Source organism: Hypanus sabinus, chromosome 13, assembly GCF_030144855.1.
Source record: "Hypanus sabinus isolate sHypSab1 chromosome 13, sHypSab1.hap1, whole genome shotgun sequence".
NCBI lineage: Eukaryota > Metazoa > Chordata > Chondrichthyes > Myliobatiformes > Dasyatidae > Hypanus > Hypanus sabinus.
In genome coordinates, this window is record NC_082718.1 from 78,696,317 (window position 1) to 78,719,883 (window position 23,567).

General features: G+C 39.6%; 1 protein-coding gene across 2 annotated transcripts in view; it reads left to right on the forward strand.

The window, feature by feature from the left end:
• Positions 1-21,150, forward strand: part of LOC132404023 (TRAF-type zinc finger domain-containing protein 1-like) — a 59,282-nt gene extending 38,132 nt beyond the window's left edge. For both annotated transcript variants that reach the window (XM_059987976.1, XM_059987977.1), the window contains 5 exons: positions 3,348-3,608; positions 8,663-8,789; positions 9,731-10,058; positions 13,053-13,128; positions 18,697-21,150. In XM_059987976.1, the coding sequence (XP_059843959.1) occupies positions 3,348-3,608; positions 8,663-8,789; positions 9,731-10,058; positions 13,053-13,128; positions 18,697-18,747 (843 nt within the window). In that variant the 3' untranslated portion in view covers positions 18,748-21,150. The remainder of the gene's footprint in view (positions 1-3,347; positions 3,609-8,662; positions 8,790-9,730; positions 10,059-13,052; positions 13,129-18,696) is intronic.
• The last annotated feature ends 2,417 nt before the right edge of the window (positions 21,151-23,567 follow it).

Below are 23,567 nucleotides of genomic sequence, written 5' to 3' on the forward strand. Positions count from 1 at the left end.
TGTTCTTCACCCTGTTTGGTACAAGTAATCTGATCTGCCATTGTATTTACTCTTCCACAATTGTATGAATGTAGCTACGTTATGGCTGTTTAATCTACAAAGCAAGGACAAAGATAGTGAGATGTAGACTTAAGTGTTTGCTCTTTTCTACCTTGGAAAACCTCATTTTTGTCCAAGACATTTTTCAATTGGTGGCATTGAGTAAAGATTACCTAAGTTTCAGATGGGTTCCATTTAGTTTATTGTCTTGGAATAGCAGTAATGAGCAGAAAAGTAATTGAAAGTAAATTTTGAAATGCTTACGCAATTGGTGGAAAAATATCATTTTACTTCCTCATTGTTTTTATATCATTCTGAAATGAGGAAAAATTCATAGTGCTGACTGCTTTGAAAAACAGATGATGTATACATACATGGAGACATTGTCCATTAATCCTGTGTACTCAGGTCTTTGATGCTAGATTGCCAGATTTTCCATATTATTAGATGTTCTTCTCATTGATGCCCCAACACACTTTAAACTACAGCAGCATAAGCTGGGGGACACAGGTGCATCAACCAGGGAGCCATATGGCGAACTGCCAGGATTTCAGAAAAATAGGATAGCAGATTAGCAGAGTTCAACTGTTTTCCACTTATGGGATTTCAAAACAAGAAGCTCTAAATGTAAATAATCTGGAAGGGATCTTGGAAATTTAGAGAAAAAAGTTCTTTGCCCAGGAAGTGCCATAATGTTTAAATTCAGTAAATAATTTGGGGAAATGGTATCGATCCAGAGGGAGGTCAGATAACATTACATGAGAGGGAGGAGGAGGCCTGAGCGGAGGAGAAATGTTGACGTGGATTAATTAGGTTCAAAGGTTCATTTTAATAGCAGAGAATGTATCGAATACAAACTGAAATTGAACTCTTTACAGTTATCCACAAAATAGGAACGCCACAGAATGAATGAAAGAAATATCAAAGCCCCGAAGCCCCACTCTTCCCTCTCTTTGTACAAACAGCACTAACAGCATCACCCTCCCCCACCATGCAAGCAACAACAGAAGCCCCCAAAAAGAATCCTTGATCCAGAGTCCATAACTGAGCACTTCAGTAACTCAGACAGGCTCCTCCCTCCAGCAAGGGGGAGAGAGGTTGCTCCTGCAACATCGAGAGTGCAAACGAGCAGCTGGCTGTTCCAGTGTTACAACCTTCTGTGTCGCTTCTCCAAGCACCCCCTCCCACCGTCTCAAGGACCTATAGGCTCTCACTCCATCGAGAGAGAGAGGGATTGCTTGAGTAGCGGGGCCTACCTCCAACAGCAGCCGGCGATTAGCGAGCACACTGCCTGCTGTTTCGGTGTTCCAGTCTCAATGTTGAAGCCTCCCACAACACTTCAGTTGATTGGTGTATTCCTATATTGCAAATTTGATGTAGTAAATATCTTAACTAGGTAAGATTATAAATTTAATAATGCTTAATTATGAAATTTTATATTTTAATGAGTAATTAAACATTTTAACCTTGAAACAAAAACTGAGTTTGATTATAATCAACTAAGGTTACAATATACTGGCATTGTGATAAGCCATCCTGGAACTACTTAACTGGGTGTCATGATTATAACAAGAAGTAAAATAAAAATGGAAAAATATAACTTGCATTAAACTGTGTGGAAACAATTTACTCAATCCAAAACTCTGTACAAGTTGGTCAGGAGTGGACATAAGGTTCCCAACTGAATAAAATATTGCAAACATATGCCTTTAAAGCAAAGTAAATATCTTTTTTTAAAAAAAAAGCCAGAATTCAAAGCAGGAGCAGGCAGCTCAAAATTAAATAAAGTCACTGTCTTTATAAAACAAGTACGATCTAAACAGATCTCTATTGAAAGTTGAAGAAACTTATTAAAACTCATTTGTAGGTTAGAAGACACTATTAACAATAAAGTTATACACTCTGGCCACTTTATTAGGTATAGGACTGTAACTCGGAGTAATCTTCTGCTGCTCTGGCCTATACAGTGGTGTTAGAAAGTTTGTGAATGCAGTAGAATTTTCTCTATTTCTGCATAAATATGACCTAAAATGTGATCAGATCTTCATGCAAGTCCTAAAACTAGATAAAGAGAAACCAATTAAATAAATAACACAAAAACATTATATTTATGCATTTATTTATTGAGAAAAATGATCCAGTATTATGTGTATTTGTTGCTTTCAGTAACTGGTGTGACCCCCATTGTACAGTAATAACTTCAACCAAATGTTTCCTGTAACAGTTGACCAGTCCTGCACATTGAGTTGGAGGAATTTTAGGCCATTCTTCCTTACAAAATTGATTCAACTCTGGGATGTTGGTGGGCATCCTTGCATGAACTGCTTGCTTCAGGTCTTTCCACAACATTCCTATAGGATTAAGGTCAGGACTTTGATTCGGCCATTCCAAAATAACAAATTTTCTTTTTAAACCATTTTGTTGTTGATTTACTCTTGTCTTTTGGATCATTGTCTTGTTGCATTATCCAACTTCTATTAAGCTTCAGGTGATGGACTGCTACACTGACATTCTCCTGTAAAATGCTTTGATACAAGTTTGGATTTATTGTTCCCTCAACGATAGCATGCTGTCCATGTGTGGAGGCAACAAAGCATGATGCTCCTTCCACCATGCTCCTCAGTTGGGATAAGGTTTTGGTGTTGTTGTGTTGTTCCCATTTTCCTCCAAACATAGCCACATGCATTTCTGCCAGAAAGTTCAACTTTTGTCTCAGCTGTCCACAGAATATTGTCCCAGAAGCATTGTAAAACATCCAGGTGGTCTTTTACAAACATGAGACATGCAGCAATGTTTTCTAGCACCACTGTATTTCAAGGTTTGATGTGTTGTTCGTTCAGAGATGCTGCTCTGCACATCACTGTTTGAGGTTCTGTCAGCTTGAACCAATCTGACCATTCTCCTCTGACCCCTCTCATCAGTAAGGCATTTTTGCCCACAGAACACCCATTCATGGGATCATTTTTTTTGCACCATTCTCTGTAAACTCTGGAGACTGTTGTGCGTGAGAAATCCCAGGGGATCGGCATTTTTTGAGATTCATTTCTTCCCATTCTGTTATTTGGTCTGAACAACAACTGAATCTGAAGCTCTTAACCATGTCTGCATGCTTTATGCCTTGAGTTGCTGCCACATGATTGGCTGACCAGTATTTGCATTAATGATCAGGCATACCTAACAAAGTGGCCACTGACTATATGTGGTAAAGGGTGAGTATCTTTTTTTTCTTTCAACTTTTCACTCACTAGCTTCTTTGCTCCGCCTTTGCTTTCTACTTTCGAAGAATTGACTAGAATTGTCTTTTTCAGACTGGCTGTAATCCTGTAAGTGCCTTTGCATCGTTTAGTAAAAGTAATACACTCATTCCGCCACTGCCACTACAAAGGGTCTCCACACCTAGGACAAATGACATTTTCTCCCAGCAACATCACGTGAATCGAGAATACTTTACTGAAGATCGTTCACTGCCATCATATGGTCCAATTGGAGGTTTAAGGCATAGCGATGTCATGATTCCTTGTGAGTTCTGTGGTATAGCTTTGGAAGAAGATGTAATATATCATCATCAGGTAAAAACGTGTATGCTTTTTACAAACAAATTCCTAGTTAAGCCATCCCACTCTAACAGCAATACTTAGTGCCTTTGGAAAACTGCTGACGTCTAGAAGACTTTACTTCAGTAAGAAAAGATCTGTTAATTTGTATGTATGTGAGATTTTAGTGTATTTACAGAAGCTGTGATGAATTATAATTTACTTGGTTTAAAGAAAACTACATGATGATTCCATAACATGTCAAAGTTTGATATATCCTTTTTAGTTTGGTTAATTTATTATCCCAGTATTTACAGTGCCAATAAAAAAGTATTCATCCCCTTTGGAAGTTTTCATGTTGTACTGTTTAACAACTTTGAATCACAGTGGATTTAATGTGGCTTTTTTTTGACACTGACCAACTGAAAAAGATACTTTCATGTCAAAGTGAAAACAGATCTCTACAAAGTGATTTAAATTAATTACAAATATGAAATACGAAATAATTGATTGCATAAGTGTTGGCCCCCTTTAATATGACACACCAAATCATCACTGGTATATTGGGTTTATAAATCACAGTTAAATGGAGATCACCTGTGTGCAGTCAAAGTGTTTCAATTGATAGTAGTAAAAATATACCTGGATCTGGAAGGTCCAACTGTTGATGAGTCAGTATCCTGGCAAAAACTACACCATGAAGACAAAAGAACATTCCAAGCAACTCTGCGAAAAGGTTATTGAAAAGCACAAGTCAGAAGATGGATACAAGAAAATTTCCAAGTCACTGAATATCTCTTGGAGTATAGTTAAGTCAATCATCAAGAAATGGAAAGAATATGGACAGCTCTAAATCTGCTTTCAACAGGCTATCCTCAAAAATGGAATGACCGTCTAAAAAGGGGACTAGTGAAGGAAGCCACCAAGAGACCTATGACAACTCTGAAGGAGTTACAAGCTTCGGTTGGTGAGATTTGAGAGACTGCACATACAACTACTGTCGCCCGGGTGCTTCACCAGTTGCAGCTTTGTGGGAGAGTGGCAAAGAGAAAGCCACTGCTGAAAAAAAAACTCCCATGAAATCTTGGCTAGAGTTCGCCAGAAGGCATGTGGGAGACTCTGAAGTCAGCTGAAAGAAGGTTCAATGATCAGATGAAACCAAAATTGAGCTTTTTGGCCATTGGACTAAATGCTATATGTGGCGTAAGCCAAACACATCATCAAAAACATACCATCCCTACCATGAAACATGGTGGTGTCTGCATCATGCTGTGGGGATGCTTCACTGCACAGGCCCTGGAAGGCTTGTGAAGGTAGAGGGTAAAATGGATGCAGCAAAATGCACAGAAATCCTGGGGGAAAACTTGATGCAGTCTGGAAAAGAACTGCGACTTGGGAGAAGATGTGTTTTCCAACAGGACAATGACCTGAAGCATAAAGCCAAAGCTACACAAGAATGGCTTAAAAACAACAAAGTTAATGTCCTGGAGTGGACAAGTCAGAGTCAAGACTTGGATCCAATTAAGAATTTGTGGCTGGACATGAAAAGGGCTGTTCACTCATGATTCCCATACAATTTGACAGAGCTTGAGCACTTTTCTAAAGAAGAATGGGGAATAATTGCAGTGTCCAGATGTGCATAGACCTATCCACACAGACATGAGACTGTAATTGCTACCAAAGGTGTATCTACGAAATACTGACTTCAAGGGGGTGAGTAATTATGCCATCAATTATTTTGTGTTTAATCATTGTGATAAATTTAGACCAATTTGTAGGGATTTGTCTTCACTTTGACACAAAAGAATCTTTACTGTTGATCATTGTCAATAAAGCCAAATTAAATCCTGTGATTCAATGTTATAAGACAATAAAACATGAAAATTTCTGGGGGGGATGGTGAAAACTTTTTATAGGTACTGTATATGTTACCATATGCAACATTTAAGATTCATTCTCTTGCAGCATACTGAGTAAATCCAAGAACTGCAGTAGAATCAACGAAAGACCACACACAACAGGACAGACAAATGACCAATGTGCAAAAGACAACAAACTATGCAAATACAAAAGAACAAAGTGACCCCATAGGTTGTGGGATCAGTTCAGTGATGGGGCGAGTGAAGTTATCCCCACTGGTTCAGGAGCTTGGTGGTTGAGGGGTAGTAACTGTCCCTAAACCTGGTGGTGTGAGTCCTGAGGCTCTTGTACTTTCTTCCTAATGGGCAGCAATGAGAAGAGAGCATGATCTGGGTGGTGGTGGTCCTTGATGATGGATGATGTGACAGTACTCCATGCTCAGTGGTGAGGAGGGCTTTACCTGTGATGACTGGGTCTTATCCACTACTTTTTGTAGGATATTCCAGTCAAGGGCATTGGTGTTCCCATACCAGGCTGATATGCAGCCAGTCAATATACTCTCCACCACACATCTATAGAAGTTTGTCAAAGTTTTAAATGTTATGTTGAATCATCGTAAACTTGTAAGGAAATAGAGGAGTTGCTGTGCTTTCTTTGTAATTGCACTTGTGTGCTGGGTCTAGGACAGCTCCTCTGAAACACTAACAGAGAAGAATCTTAAGTTACTGACATGCTCAACCTCTGGTCCCACCCCACCACCCATGAGGACTGGCTCGTGGACTTTCAGTTTCATCTTTCTGAAGTTAATAATCAGCTCCTTGGTCGTCTTAACATTAAGTAAGAGGTTGTTGTTGTGGCACCACTCAGCCAGGTTTTCAGTCTCCATTCTATATGCTGATTCATCACAACCTTTGATCAGCCTGTGACAGCAAACTTGAATATGACGTTGGAGCTGTGCTTAGCCACTCAGTCATAAGTGTAAAGTGAGTAGAGCAGGGGGCTAAGTGCACAGCCTTGTGGTGCACCTGAGCTGATGGAGATTGTGGAGGAGTTGTTGCCAATCTGAACCAACTGGGGGGAATTCCAGGATCCAATTGCACAAGGAGGTATTGAAGCCAAGATCTTGGAGCTTATTGATCAGTTTTGAGGGGATGATAGTCTTGAATGCAGAGCTGTAGTCGATAAAGAGCATCCTGGTGTATGCATCTTTGCTGTTTGTATGTTCCAGGGTTGAGGGAAGAGCCAATGAAATGGCATTTGCTGTGGACCTGTTGTACACGGTCCAAGGGGCTTCTCAGGCAGAAGTTAATGCCTTTCATCACTAATCTTTCAAAGCACTTCATATGGATGTAAGTGCTACTGGACAATAGTCATTGAGGCAGGTTACCATGTTCTTCTTGGCATTAGTATACTTGAAGCCTGCTTGACGCAGGTGGGTACCTCAGGTTAAAGATATCAGTGAACACACCAGCCAGTTGATGAGCTCAGATCTATAGTACTTGGCCAGGTACCTTGTCTGAGCTGGATGTTTTGTGTGGGTTCACCCTCCTGAAGGATGCTGTCATATCAGCCTCAGAAACTGTAATCACAGGGGTCATCAGGGGCTGTGGGAGTTTGTGAAGGCTCATTCATGCTTTGAGTTCATCTGGAAGTGAATCCCTGCTTCCAGATTTGCTGGTCATTTGATTTCACTTTGTAAGTGGTAATAGCATTCAGGTCCTGCCACACTGAGAATCCTTCATTGAATCAAGTTTAATACAGAACTGTTGCTTCAGCTGTGAGATGGCTTTCTGAAGATCGTTCCTTGGACGACTTGTATCTTTCTTAGTGGTCAGACTTGAATGCCTCTGATCTGGTCCTTAGCAGATTGTGGATTTTGTGATTCATCTAGGTTTCTTGTTGGGGAAGGCTGATTTTAATGGGATACATTCATCTACAAATTCTATGAAATCCATGATAGCCATGGTATAATCATTCAGATCCACTGAATATGGCCCAGTCCAGTAGCCATCCTGAAACAATCCTGTAGCCAATTCTCTACCCCCAGACCACTTCTTTGTTGTCCTTATCCCTGGAGCCTTGCTCTTTAGCTGCTGCATGTATGCTGGTAGGAGGACGACATCCAAGTGATCAGGTTTCTCAAAATGCAATTTAAGGCATGGAACGGTAGGCCTTCCTTATTGTAGTATAGCGGTAGTCTAGTGTGTTGGGACCTCTGGTGTTACAGGTTACAGTGGTGCTAGAAAGTTTGTGAAATCTTTAGAATATGAGATACAGAACAAATTAGGACACTATCAATATTACTACGGTTACTGAAGGATGGATACAGCATACATTGCCATGTTCTTTTGACTGTGAATGTACAAAATCAGTGCAGGCACCTAGTGCAGATAATGGATTGTCTTCATACAAATTTTTAGACACTCCAATTCTTAACTTTCATTGTAACATTCAAGATGTTGTGATTAGAAATCAATCACAACAGCTATACAAGCAATTGGTCTTGTACTGATTTAAACATTGGAAGATGTTTTGATCCTTTGGCTGAGAAATTTAAGTAAAACTGTTTTTGCGTTTCATAGAAAAATACTGTTCCTTGAAGAGAGGGGCAGTTACAAAAGGGTTTAGGGTCATTATTTTCTCCCTTTTGTGGGAACTTGCTATCTGTAAATTGTTCACTACAGTTCCAACATTAGGACAATGATTTGTTTCAAAAGTACCAACCGCTTTTTGAGAAATAATCTTAATTTGTAGATGCTTAGTGTGGTGATGTTTCAATGGCTGTATGATGAGATGTATATCCTTTGCTCAGTAGGTTGCCTTTGGGAGATCCATTTAAGCTAAGTATAATTTTCATTTCACAGAATGGTTGCTTTTGCTGCTAACTGCAAAATTTTACCCTCAAGCCTACAATTATTATCTCACAGATAAGATAGTAATGGATATCTTAACATCTTCAACTTGGTCTGGTTGTCTTTAACTGAAGCAGAATGTTTGAGTCGGTAGTAATTCTGCTTAAACTGGGGCTCTCTTGACAAAAAAAGATTCCTTTTAAATCTCCTGACAAAGTTCATTTCAAATAAATTGTGCTTGGCCTTTCTGACTTGAATAAAAAAAGAATGCAGAAACCTAATGCACAGGAGGAGGCAAGAATGTCTGATTCTGTTGAAAAAGTGTGTAATAAAACATTAACTTTCTAAAACTTGATTTGTGTCTTTTCCTGTCATCAGGATCAGTGTGATTTGCGACCACCAACAGCAATTCCACCTGATCAAGAAGCTGATCAACCATTTCTGGTTACTAAGACCGAGTCAGGAGAGATTCTGGATGTGCCCATTCGGCGACAGAGACACCAGGGTAAATGCATGAGGCCTTTGCTAGTTTTATTTCAATTTGAGTTGTAGCTGGAGCCCTATTTGAACAGATGGAGTGAGTCAGTGGTTTGGTTGAGGAAGGCTGTGGTGGGGAAATGTATTTTTGTCCTGGACAGTGTTCCTGAGATGGATACCTAGCATGAGGGGAATGAGAAACTAGGTAGTCTGGGCCCATAATTGTAGAATTTAAAAGAACAAATATTAAGATTTCTTACCTTGGGTGAGTAGAATTGGGGCACATAGTCTCAAAATAAAGAGTCCTGGCATTCAGAATGTAGATGAGAAGAGATTCTTCATAGAGGGTCAGGTACTTTAAAGACTGAAATTGATTTTGATCAGTAAACAAATATGGGATTAACATTTCATTCTGAAAAGCAGTGAGAGGCTTGAATGGTCTGTGCCTGTTTCTGTTTAATATGTTCCTATCATCCTCTGAAAATAAATGTTCCGCAGCGCATTTCTTTAGTACCAAACAAAATAATTGCTTTCATCCGCATTCCCTGAGTGACTGAATTGTTCATCCTTTGGGATATTACAACCTGAGTCCATGTAGAATCGTCAGAACTGGCAAGTGCAGCTCTTTTTGTTGTGTCCTTGTTCTTTTATATCCAGCTTTCTTTCACGTTGCAACGTGCTCACTCTGCAAAAGGCATAGGATTAAATCGAGCATTTAGTAAAACCAAACTAGAAACACTAGGAAACTTGAACTTCATGTGTTTCTTAGCCTTTGTAAAATGTTTGTTGTGAGTGGAAATGAATAGTGAGGTTTTGGGATAGGGTTGATTAATGATTCATGTTCTAACATTTAATGCAATGTGCAATAATTACATTTATAAGTGAATTTGCAAGAGTAATTTTTACTTCGTACATTTTAAAAACTGCTGCTTGTAAAACTCTTCATGATTTTTGTTCATGTGATTGCAGGAGATGTTGAACCTGACCACTTTGCTTCTGTGGGTGACTTCATTCAGGCAAGACCAGCCATTAGAAATTCATTGAGAGCAAAACCAACAGGAACTACAGCAACATTCAGACAGGGCAGTAGTGCCCAGAAGTCTGTAACAAGCCATGATTCTGAGACTATTGCTCCAAATAACAGAATGGCCAAGATTTCCAACAGAGAAGCATCTGAGCTGGGGATGAGGGTCCGTAAACCTCTGGAATTTTCAGGAGATTCCCTTCGTCCTATAGCAGATGTTTTTCCAGAAAGCTACAAATCTCCTTTTCACCAAACACGTGTTGCTCGAGCCAGGTGAAGTGATTTATACTAGTAAAAAGTAGTTAAACATCTCGACTGTTAAACAACATCATTCTATTTGCCAAAGGCATAAAAATGGATAGTTTTTTTTCTAGTCATCTATTGACATGTATTGAAATGCCATTGTATTAGAAAAGGATATAAAAAAGCCTTCCTAATTTATTGGCCATTATGACTAAATTTTTCACTGTGCACCAGGTGACCTGTGAATTTTGTTTCTGTTAACAACTTCCCTTCTCTTCACTGAAACATAACATTTACAAAGGCTAAGAAACACGATAATTTCAGGTTCCCTGTGTTTCCAGTTCAGTTTTACGAAAAACTCAATTTAATCCTTTTCATTTGTGTTGTTTGCTTGAGGACAGGCTTGGGGTTCTGATGCTTGTCAGTGTTAAATCACCTGATAATACTCACTGCTTTGCTATAGCCATTTGGACAAGGTCCAACTCTGTTCCTGCACTCGAAGTTCTCTTGTTCAATGTCCTTGGAGAACAGGGTTCAGAATTGTGCAGTAAGCCAGAGAAGTTAAATCTTTAGAGCAGGAAATCAGTTCTGATTTCTAAAATTTTTTATTTGATGATCATGTTTGGTGAAATTAATATGCATGTCAGGTAAGAATGCCGTGGCTGTGAACACTTAGTGGCTGCAAAGCTTTTTCTGTCTCGGTACAAGTTTTTTATCATGGAGAATGTTAATTAAAGATGGAATTGGCCATCAACACACAGGAAGAGCCACCACTTTATGAACAGCTAGTCCCATCTCTCCTTTCCCATCGCCTTGCAGTTTTTTCCCCATTCAAGCAGTGATCTATAGTTTGCGTTTTGAGCCATAATTGAAAGCACTGTTACCATCTTGTGAGGCCATGAAGCTAACAGCAAATGCAAAAAAGAAGTTTTTCAGGTCAACTTTGGTTTTTTAAAAATGCAGAAACGAGAAAATCTGCAGATGCTGGAAATTCAAGCAACATACACAAAATGCTGGTGGAACGCAGCAGGCCAGGCAGCATCTATAGGGAGAAGCACAGTCAATGCATCAGGCCGAGACCCTTTGTCAGGACTGATGAAGGATGTCGGCCCAAAACGTCAACAGTGCTTCTCCCTATAGATGCTGCCTGGCCTGCTGTGTTCCACCAGCATTTTGTGTGTGTTACCTTTGGTTTTTTTGCTGCTCCTCCATTTTGTTATCTTTCCACTAATGGGGCCAGATTCTTTCCATTTACCTATGTTAGTTAAACATATCTCTTGCATTTCTCCCTCACCTTTTCCCAATAATTCCATGCTTTTCCTATAGCATTAGTCACTACTCTGAAACTATTCCAGTAAATATTTTCTGCACCATCTCCAAGGCCTTGCATCATTCATGAAATATGCTGAGAATATGGTGGATATGCTCTCTTCTCAATACTACCAAAATGGAGGAGGTGCAGGAGCCTGAAGACCTGCTCTGAACATATTAAGGACAGCTTCTGTCTCCTCCACTGTCAGATCTCTGAGTGGTCTGTGAACACCACCTCATTGTTTTACTCTTTTTTGGACTATTTGTGTTTTTAAATATTCCTTATTGTAACTTGCAGTAATTTTTATGTTTTGGAGTGTACTGCTGTGGCTAAACAAATTTCCTGACACATGTCAGTGATAATATCAGATTCTGATTCTGTGTACTAACATGGGCAAACTAATATTTTGTAAAGGTTAATGACTTGCATTGTAGCCAGCCGCTGTTTATGAAAACTAGAATTCTTCATGATGGGAAATTTCTTCACTTGGGGTTGAGAGTGGAATGAGCTGTCTGCACAAGTGGTGCAAGCTCAATTTCAATGTTTGAGATATTTGTTTGGGTACATGGATGGTAGGGATACGGTCCCAGTGCAGGTCGATTGGGAGTAGGCAATTTAACTGGTTCAGCACAAGCTATGACTCTAAATCAGTGTTTTGTTCTTAGTAGCTTTCTCAATCTGCCATTTATTTTCCAGGTTTGTGACTGTAAATACACTGGTCTCTCAGTTTGTGGAGCCCCTTCATGTAGTCTCTTCTACTAAAGCTTGTACTTTGGCACTTTTGTTAAATTTTACCTGCCTTGTTTCAGTCCGTTCTGCCAGCCCACCTTGTGAAATACCAATACTCGCTTTTCAGAAGAGAGAGTAGAAGCTTGTGAGGAGACAAGACACTGCAGATGCTGCATTTGGAGCAGCAAACAACTTGCTGGAGAAACTCAATGAGTTGAGCAGTGTCTCTTCCCCCTGTACAGATGCTACTGAAACCACTGAGTTCCTCCAGCAGGATGGTTATTGCTAAAAGATTAAGGGTTGTAAAAAATTGCAGTTTTTTTTTTGTGGGATTCACTTTAGTTTTGGCTTGTCTTCAGCTTCTGGTACTATAATTGTATTTTAAGGTTTGAATTTCAAATCTGCTCCAAAACCCATTCCCTCTTTAGAACAAAAAAGACTACTAACATAATCTGTAATAGTTATACTGATTGGCCTCAACAGGAGTAAATGGCTTTTGTATCACTGCAGAGTAGGCATATAAGCTCACTTCCAATGTGTGTGGCTGCATAACTAAGAGCAATGCAGTTTAAGTACTTAAATTCTTTATATGAATTTCACAGAACTGTCCAGATTCATTTTTTGTCCTAGTTTGTACCTAGCTTGTATTAAAAGGAAACATGATGCCAAATATGCAAGCAGTGGAAGTTGATTTGTTCTAAGATCCCTTTGTGAAAGTTTTTAGATGATAAAATCTGTATTTTTAGAGCTTGCACAATGTAGGAAAAGGACTAATCTGTCCAACTATTACCTCAAAGTGTGATTCATTAATTTTTCTATTTATGTAGTTGTATGGGCTAATTCTTTGTTCAATTGAAAATAGAGCTCTCTGATTCTGGTATTGCTGAATGTGCTTCTACATTCTACAGGATCGTTGGTCAGTAGGATTGAAATTTGTGTGCTTGCTCTTTGTGTCTCTTTGTAAGCTTTTGTTTATCTTTCAGTATGATGGCAGAAGCATCCAGGATTTCTAGGAATACAAATCCTGCTGCCTCTAGGAGCAGAGTTTCAGGAATGAAGGTATGAAATATTTGTGAAGGGAATTATTTCTGAGGAAAGTTAGACGAAAACTAGAGAATGAAAATGAAATTGTTCTGGAATCCTGTGTTTGGCAGTGTTTTCTTTTATTTGTACTTTCTGTTTCCTGCTATTTACTTAATCTTAATCTTATTCCATGTGGGAGTGAGACACCAACAAATCATAGGAAAACCAAATGGAGTAATCTTAAATGCACAGTGGAAGCTGAAAAGGAGACTTTAATTGAAAGATTTCAGGCTGGGTCAAGCTCATCATCTTCCCCTTCCATTTCTTAGGTGCCTTATTTCATTAATGTAGGTAAACGTGAGATCATCCACTTTGGAAGGAAAAGAATTGGTCATCTATTATTTAAATAGTGAAAGATTGCAGCAAGATATTGTGCACAGAGATTTGGGAGTAATTGTGCTTGAATCTCACAATGTTGGTTTGCAGATACAAAAGGGTATCAAGAAAGCAAATGGAATGTTGGCCTTCATTGCAATAGGGATTGAATTTAAGAGCAGGGAGGTTATGCTACAACTGTACAGGTACTGGTGAGGCTACCCTGGAGTACTGCATGCAGTTCTGGTCTCCTTACTTGAGAAAAAATGTACTAGCATCTGGGTGATCCCAGAGATGAGACAGTTAGCCTATGAAGAAAGATGAAGTCACCTGGGTCTATATTCAGAGAATGAGAGGTGTTAAGGAAACATCAAATTATGAAAGAGATAGAGGCAGGAATGTTGTTTCCTTTGGTAGATGAGACAAGAGCTAGTGGACATTGCCTCCAGAGTTGGGAGAATTGGTTTAGGATAGAGATGAGTAACAGTAGAGGATGCCTCATTTAAGACACAGATAGATTTTCTCGTAGTAGGGAAAAGTCAGGAAGGTAGAGCTGAGGCTTCTGCAACAAGATTAGCCATGACCTTATTGGATGATAGAACAGGCTCAGTGGGCCAGATGTCCTAAGCTAGTTTCTAATTCTTGTGTTCTTTTACTTTCTACTTTTTTTCTGTCCCCGTGAGGGACCAAAGCTAGTACAGGAATTTTCATGTCGTGCATATTTTCACATGATAGCTAATGATGACTTCAGTTTTGTCAGTGCCAATAATGTGGGCCAGAACCTTTGGTCAGATTGAATTTTGATATTTTCATCTATTGCTTGGTAATTGAACAATTCCAAGTGACATGAAATTTGAGTTTACATTATATTGTTTAAATATACAAGTTAAATTTCTTTCACTGTCCACATTCGTGTTCTTCAACCAAATATTAAAAAATAATGCCATTGTAGAGTTATCGGTCTATTTATTTTATCAATCCCCCATCTCACAATCAACTCTTACCCCAATTCCACAAGCTTTATGGAAAGCAGTTTGCAAGAAATGTGAAGGACAAAAAAACCTGCGCTGATCTGAATGACTAGCTGTTAAACTTAGCAAACTGCTGGGACTTGAGCATGAGAAATGCCCCAAGAACAATTGCCCCAAGAAGTCTTGCAGGATTTTATAGAATTGTAACTATGAACTTTGAAGATCGTTGGGAAACTTCGGCATATTGTATACTTTGTGTTCTTTTTGTTATATATAATAGAATATTGGGTCAGCTTACTGAAGTAGAGTATTTAATTGAAATGTTAGTCTCATAGCATTGAAACTGGCTGTTTAAACCTAATTTACCCGTACCAATCAAGATGACCATCTAAGCTAGACCCCTTTGACCCATGTCAAACCTTTAAACCTTTCCTATTAATGTACCTGTCCAAATGTATTTCAAATATTTTTTATTGATACCTCTTGGGCACTTATCCCATATACACATACACACTACCCTCTGAGAAGTTGGCCCTTGAATCCCTTTTAAATCATTTCCCTTGGTGTAAGATGTGCCCTCCTCTCATACTGATATGCTCCAAGAAACAAAAGTCTGAACATGCCCAACCTCTTCCTTCAATTAACTCTGGAATTTAGATCTCCTTGATTTTGATTTCTCCTGATGATTCATTTAGAGTGGAGTTGAGTCGCATCGGGAGGTCAAATGACTTGTCTGATTACTAATTTACTTGGTGCCCTCACAGGGTTCCTAGCCAGTGATCTCTGGTGTGAAGTCTGTATTGGCACACCTGATAATTTGCTTGCAAACGCACACTGGGCTTACAAATATTAGCTGCTTAAAGTTATCAGAAAACATTGCTGACCAATAAAATTGTGCTTCATCACACTGAAGTGAATGTGTTAATAATTGCCAAGGAACACTCTCCACCTAAGTACTACATTACAGTTCTGGTCTCCACATCACAAGAAAGATATGGCTTCAGAAGAAATTTAGGAAGTTATTATCAGGATCTAAAAATTTGGCTGTTTTCTAAAGAAAATAGATGCTCAGGGAGATTTAAATGAGGGCTCAGATACAGTAAATAAAGTTCAAAGTAAATTTATTAAAGTATGTACATGTCACAATACACTACCCTGAGATTCATTTCCTTGTAGGCGTTGACAATAAAAAAAATACAACATAATCAATGAAAAACTACACACAGAGACTGACAAACAATGTGCAAAAGACAACAAACTGCAAATACAAAAAAAAGCAAATAATAAATAAATAGTAAATAAATAATACTGAAAACATGAGTTGCAGAGTGCTTGAAAGTGAGTCCATAGGACTCAGTTTAGTGGTGATATCTACATTAGTTCAGGAGCTTCATGGTTGAAGGGTTCCTAAACTGTTCCTAAACCTGATGGTTTGGGACCTAAGGTTCCTGTACCTCCTTCCCAAAAACTCGATTCCCTAAGTTAGAAAATCAAAAGCCAGGGGGTAGAGTGGAGAAATAGAAAAACAGTTATTCATGAAGTTCTAGGGATCTGGATCTCACTGCCTGAGTAATTAGTGGAGGCAGAAATCTTCATCACGTTTAAACATTACATGGTTTAACATGTACTTGGAGAGCTGTGATTGAAAGGTGGGGTCGGGCTGGTGGTTCTTTCCACTGACATACTGGGTCAGATGATTCCTTGTATGTTAAGTTTCTAATTGTAATCAGTGTGATTAAAGCAAATCCCTTTGGGCAGTGGAAATCTGAAATAATAGCTGAAGATGCTGGAAATACTTAGCAACTCAGGCAGTTTGTGAAAAAAATAAATTCTCATCGAAACTGGTTGTGCTTGAGCCAACCAGGAACGGGGCTATTTTGGACTTGGTGATGTGTAATGAACAGGAATTGATAAGTGATCTTGAAGTAAAGGAACCATTAGGAAGTAGTGATCATAACATGATAAGTTTTTTTCTACAATTTGAGAGGGATAAGGGCAGATCAGAGGTGTCAGTGTTGCAATTAAATAAAGGAGACTACGGAGCCATGAGGGAAGAGCTGGCCAAAGTTAAATGGGCGGATGCCCTGGCAGGAAAGACGGTGGATCAGCAGTGGCAGACATTCTTGGGGATAATACAAAAGATGCAAAAGCAGTTCATTCCAATGAGAAGGAAGGATTCAAAGAGGGGGAAGGGGCCACAGTGGTTGACAAAGGAAGTCAGAGATTGTAGAGCATTAAAGAAAAAGAAGTATGACAGGGCTAAGATGAGTGGGAATACAGATGATTGGGAAAGTTTTAAGGAACAGCAGATCTTAACTAAAAAAGCAATACGGAGAGAAAAAATCAGGTATGAGCTCAGTCTAGCCAATAATATAAAAGGGGATAGCAAAAGCTTTTTTAGCTATGTGAAGAGAAAGAAGATAGTTAAGAACAATGTTGGCCCCTTGAAGAATGAATTGGGAGAAATTGTTATGGGAAACAGGGAAATGGCAACAGAATTTAATGCGTACTTTAGATCTGTCTTCACCAGGGAGGACACAAGCAATCTCCCAGATGTATGGATGGGCCAGGGTCATAAGATATCAGAGGAATTGAGACAGATTGACATTAGGAAAGAAACTGTGATGAGTAGACTGGTAGGACTGAAGGCTAATAAATCCCCGGGTCCAGATGGTCTGCATCCGAGGGTTCTAAAAGAGGTGGCTCAGGAAATTGCGGATGCATTGGTAATCATTTTCCAATGTTCCTTAGATTCAGGATCAGTTCCTGAAGATTGAAGAGTGGCTAATGTTATCCCACTTTTCAAGAAGGGAGGGAAGGAGAAAACAGAGAACTATCGCCCTGTTAGCCTAACGTCAGTCGTGGGGAAGATGCTGGAGTCCATTATTAAGGACGAAATAGTGGCACATCTTGATGGCAGTAATAGAATTAGGCCAAGCCAGCATGGATTTACCAAGGGCAAATCATGCTTGACTAATCTGTTGGAGTTTGTTGAGGGTGTAACAGGGATGTTAGACGAGGGTAAGCCAGTGGATGTTGTGTACCTAGATTTTCAGAAGGCATTCGATAAGGTGCCACATAGGAGATTGGTGAGTAAAATCAGAGCTCATGGCATTGGGGGCAGGGTTTCAACATGGATAGAAAACTGGTTGGCAGATAGAAAGCAAAGGTTAGCAGTGAATGGGTGTTTCTCGGACTGGCTGGAGGTGACTAGTGGGGTACCACAGGGCTCTGTATTGGGACCACAGCTCTTTACGATTTATGTCAATGATTTAGATGAGGGCATTGAAAACTATATCAGCAAGTTTGCTGATGATACTAAACTGGGTGGCAGTGTGACATGCGAAGAGGACGTTAGGAGAATACAGGGAGACTTGGATAGGCTGGGTGAGTGGGCAGATGTCATTCAATGTGAATAAATGTGAAGTTATCCACTTTGGAAGCAGGAACAAGAGGGCAGAGTATTGTCTGAATGGTGTAGAGTTAGGTAAGGGAGAAATGCAAAGAGACCTAGGAGTCCTAGTTCATCAGTCAATGAAGGTGAATGAGCAAGTGCAACAGGCAGTGAAGAGGGCAAATGGAATGTTGGCCTTTATTACAAGGGGAATTGAGTACAAGAGCAAGGATGTCCTTTTGCATTTGTACAGGGCCCTGGTGAGACCACACCTGGAATATTGTGTACAGTTTTGGTCTCCAGGTTTGAGGAAGGACATTCTGGCAATTGAGGAAGTGCAGCGTAGATTCACTAGGTTGATTCCTGGAATGGCAGGGCTGTCTTACGCAGAGAGATTGGAGAGATTGGGCTTGAACACACTGGAATTGAGGAGATTGAGAGGGGATCTGATTGAAACGTTTAAGATAATTAAAGGATTTGATAGGATTGAGGCAGGAAATATGTTCCAGATGTTGGGAGAGTCCAGTACCAGAGGGCATGGATTGAGAATAAGAGGTCAGTTATTTAAAACAGAGTTGAGGAAGAACTTCTCCCAGAGAGTTGTGGGGGTCTGGAATGCACTGCCTCGGAAGACGGTGGAGGCCAATTCTCTGGATGCTTTCAAGAAGGAGCTAGATAGATATCTGATGGATAGGGGAATCAAGGGATATGGGGACAAGGCAGGGACTGGGTATTGATAGTGAATGATCAGCCATGATCTCAGAATGGCGGTGCAGACTTGAGGGGCCGAATGGTCTACTTCTGCACCTATTGTCTATTGAAACTCAACTTGTTTAAAAACATGTTTTTTTTTCTCCATTGCAGCAAAATTCGCCGAAAACTAGGCCAGAAAATTCTGGAAAGGAAGAGGAGTGACAAACTGGGACTGAATTATACATTTCAATGCTGTCAAACTAAATTATCATTAATCCTAAACTCAGGACTTTTCTTTTCTTCCTATGCAAAGAAAATATCTAATTGTTTTAAGTGCTATTGTTTTTATTTCCTTTTAACTTGGTTTTCATTGATTTTTTTACGCTACATAGACTTGTATGTTGTCAGCTCACTATCGGGCCCTCTACCACATAACAACTATAAAAGTGAATAGATATTTAACTTAAGGTTAAAATGGAAAATTCTGGAAATGTTGCATGATCTGCTGGACATCTGAGGAGAGAAATTTTGTTAGAACTAGGTTGGTAAAAGAACAAGTTTGTGTGATGTTTGGAAGTGGAAGGGGGAGAATGAAATGGAAAATAGTACATGGAGAAAAAGGTAAATGGGACAATGTAACCAAGGCTGTATGGAGGCAAGAAACTGAAGATGGGTCTAAAGAAATTGGGAGATCAATTATCTGCAATTATTGAACTCTAGTCTGGAATGCTGTCATTTGACTGCTTGGATTTCCAATATTTTCCATGCACTGATGGTGGTTTGGATATAATTTTGTGCAAATGGATGAGTGTCAATTTGGGAAAGATAATTCCTAAAGCTTATTTGGCAGATCTTATTCCATTGCCAGAGGTCCTGTTGTGGAAAGATTCCAAGGATATGGTTTTACATAATCAAATTGTTAGCAAAGGGCTAATGAGAAGTTCCCAACCTTTTTATGCCATGGACCATTACCATTAAGTAAGGGGTCTGTGAACCCCAGGTTGGGAAACCTTAGGCTAGAGAAAGGTTCAGCCATTAGAAGAATCCCAAACATTTTGGAAAAGATCTAGCAATCCGCTTTTGGCTACATCTTGAAATTATTTTTGATTCATGATATGTATTTATCTTTCTACTTTGGGGGAAAACAGGAGTGTGCAAACCTTGTTGCATTATCATTTTGTTTTAGCTTATAGTTCCATGTGCTGCTGTTTCAAACTACTTGCTCGTTCTTCTATATGTATCAAGCTCAGTTTCTGCACTTCCCTTGCTTTGCAACCTGCTACTTACTCTGCAATGCATCTCTTGTGCATTCACTTTTTTTGTCTGTTTAACACTACGACCTTCCTCATGCTATGCACTGATCACCATTTGTGATCAGTGTGGATTTATTGACAAATGATCTTTGACATTATAATGTCATAAAGCTTTAATATATTGTGTAATTTGAGATTGCATATCCAGCAGACCTGTAGGCTGTATGTTTTTAATAGGCTGAAGCTTGCACAGATAGCATCTGAGCAAAAAAAAATGGGGGAAGTTTATTAGAACTTAATTTCTTTTCAAAATGGATTTAGAAAAGTGTTGCCTGTTAGAATTTAGAATCTTGTACTTTGATGGAAGAAATTAATGTATGTGGAAGTTTAATAGTAGCAGCTTAGAACTGGTTAAAAACCTGCCCCCCCCCCCCCCCCCCCCACCCCGTTTGGGAGCTGATCTTGTGCTGAAATTACACATGTAAGGGTGGGGAGAAGAGAAGAGAGGACATGTAGCTCAGCATTTTGCATGAAGGCAAATAATATTTTAAAAAGCTCAAGTGGAAAAAATGCAGGCTTAACTGTGGTGCTTAGCAATGGGAAGAGGGAAAAATGTTAACTAAATTCAATGTACAAAATGCTGAAAGAACTCAACAAGTCAGGCAGCACTCTGCACAATTCAGAAGATACATTCAAGGCAGCATTTGAGGAAGAGAAATCCTTGCTCATTTGCAAGTAGAAGTGTGTTCAATGGGTATAGCCATTTTAATATCTAAAGTTTATATCGGTCCATAAATAGAAATGAACTGTTTAGGTTATATTTGTGGTTGTACTGTAGCATTGCTATTTTGGGTATTGTATAAGCGTGTCTCTGTTGCAACCTGTTAAATGTGTTGGAGGAAATAGTTATTTAGTTAGCCATTTTGCTTTTTAAAAAATATGAGAAGAATACCTCTTGCCTCCCAGAGTAGTAATTCCCATTAAAATGATTGGTAACCATTCTTACTATGGTCAGGAAAAGGGAAATTTGTAAGCACTTTTTATATTGAATTAGGAGATAACTTTTAGATTTATAAAATTGCCTTTGAAGGTGGAAGGTCTGCTTTAAGGAATGCATAAAGGAATTAGAGGTTTGTTTGTCTTTGTGCCGATTCCACAACGAGAAAACTGAAGAACCTTTTAAAACTTAGTACATAATCTAATGGTTATAAGTTCATTCCTAACATGTATTTCACATACTCTTTTCAAAATGCAAGGTATATTCAGAAATAATTGTGTTCCAACTGGCCGTTACGTGCTCCCAGTTTGACTGCCTCTTGCTGCTTGACCATGTATATTTTGGGAACCATTAAAGTTATTGCTTTTAATTAGACTATTTTTGTTAATCAGATTAGTCAATTCACAATAAGGTTGGAAATTAATGACTGTCAGTTCATGCTGGCATTGGTATGGTCTCAAGTTGCTGGATGTATAAAGCAACACTCCCTTTCTGAAAGGATGTGTTCTTAGAGTGGAGTAACTGATGGTGTTCTGAGGAGGGGCTTACCAGCTTGGGGTATTACATTCCCCAAAGCCTATCAATCAGAGTTGATTCCATAAGACATAGTCCATCAAGTCCGCTCTGCCATTCAATCATGGCTGATCTTTTTTCTCCCTCCTCAGCCCTACTCACTGGTCTTCTCCCTGTAACCTATCACACCCCGTCCAATCAAGAACATGCTAAGCTATGCCTTAAAAACATCCAACAATTTGGCCTCCACAGCTACCTGTAACAAATTCCACAAGGTCACCACCCTCTGGCTAAAGAAATTTCTCCCATCTCTGTTTTAAATGGATACCCATCTTTCCTGAAGCTGTGCCCTCTTGTCCTAGATTACCCCACCATGGGAAACATCCTTTCCACATCTATTCTGCCTAGGCCTTTTAACATTAGTAAAGTTTCCATGAAATCCACCCACCTTCTGAATTCCCGCGAGTATGGGCCCAAAGCCATTGTTCCTCATATGATAACTCTTTCATTCCCAGAATCATCCGTCTGAAGCACCTCCTAATCCTCTCTGATGGCAGCACATCTTTACTTCGATACTCTCAAGGTGAGGCATTATAAAGCCTTAGCATCACATCCCTGCTCTTATATTCTAGACCTCTTGATACGATTGCCATCATTTCATTTGCCTTCCTCGCCATCAACTCAACCTGCAAGTTAACCTTTAGGGTGTTCTGCACAAGGATCCCAAGTCCCTTTGCATCTCAGAGTTTTGGATTTTCTCCCCATTTAGAAAACAGTTTGCACATTTATTTCTTATATCAAAGTGCATGACCGTGCATTTTCAATATTCTATTTCATTTGCCACTCTCTTGTCCATTCTCCTAATCTAAGACCTCATGCAGCTGCCTTGTTTCCACAACACTACCCGCTCCTCCACCTACCTTCGTATCATCTGCAAACTTGACAGCAAAGCCATCTATTCCATCATGTAAATCATTGTTTAAATTTATGCTAATTGAAAGGCAATTCTTTGATTTAAGGTTTTTAAACTCTGAATATTGTTTGAAGAAGGAATGGTGGTGATAATAAAGTTATTATGTATACCTGTGGTTCCCAAATGGGGTGTGGAGAAATGATACAGTAATGATCCTGGTTGATGAAATGCCTTTAAGAGCAGTGAACTTGCAGTCATTTTGATGGCTGTCCTGAATTTACCACATGGCATTTTTTTTCTAATTTATTGCACCAGCAGTTTGATCTTTATCACTAATATTTACCTTCCCCTCTGCCCTCATGACCACCATTGTTGCTTTAAAATCTGAACCACATACCTTCACGTCCCCTGAATTAGCAAAACAGTACACAATTACACTGCACATTGTGTGGACTGAGCTAAATGACAAACAGTCCTTTTAAATAAATAAAAATGGTCTCATTCCATTATATCAGCCGCATTTTTAAACTGAAATCTTGTGCTTTTTTAAATTAGACAACTAACACACAGTGCTGGAGGATCTCAACGTGTCAGACAGCACCTTTGGAAATGAAGAAATAGTCAACATTTCAGGGTGAAACTCCTCTGCAGGGCTGGGAAGGGGGAAAATGCCAGAATAAAAAGGTGGGGAAGGGGGGGGGGGGGGAAAGGAGGCTGGATAGGTGATATGTGAAGTAGGAAAGGTAAAGGGACTAGAGAGGAAGGAATCTAATAGGAGAGGAGGGTGGACCAGGGGGAAGAGATAGATTGATTGAGAAGTGGTAAGAAGCCAGAATGGGGAATAGAAGAAGAGGGGAGGGATTTTTTTTAACCAGAAGCCTGGAGGCTATCCAGTCAGAATACGAGGTGGTGTTCCTCCACCTGAGAGTGGCCTCATCGTGGTGCAAGATGAGGCCATGTCTGAACAGGAATAGGAATCAAAATAGTTGGTCACAGAGTAATTCCAATTTTGGTGGATGGGGCAGAGGTGCTTGATGAAGTGGTCCCCCAATTTACTATGGGTCTCATCAATGTAGAGGAGACAGTGACGGGAGCACTGGATACAACAAATGATCCCAACAGATTTATAGGTGACATGTTGCCTCAGCTTGAAGTTATGTTTGGGGCCCTGAATGGAGGTGAGGGATGTGGTGAATGGGCAGGTGTCATACTTTGGCCACTTGCAGGATGCAGTCACATCTTCCCACCACCTTACCAGAGATGGATTTCATCCTGTCCTTGCCTACCATCCCATAAGCCTCTGCATCCAACATATAATCCTGTACAACTTTCGCCATCTCCAATGGGCTCCTACTACTAAACACAT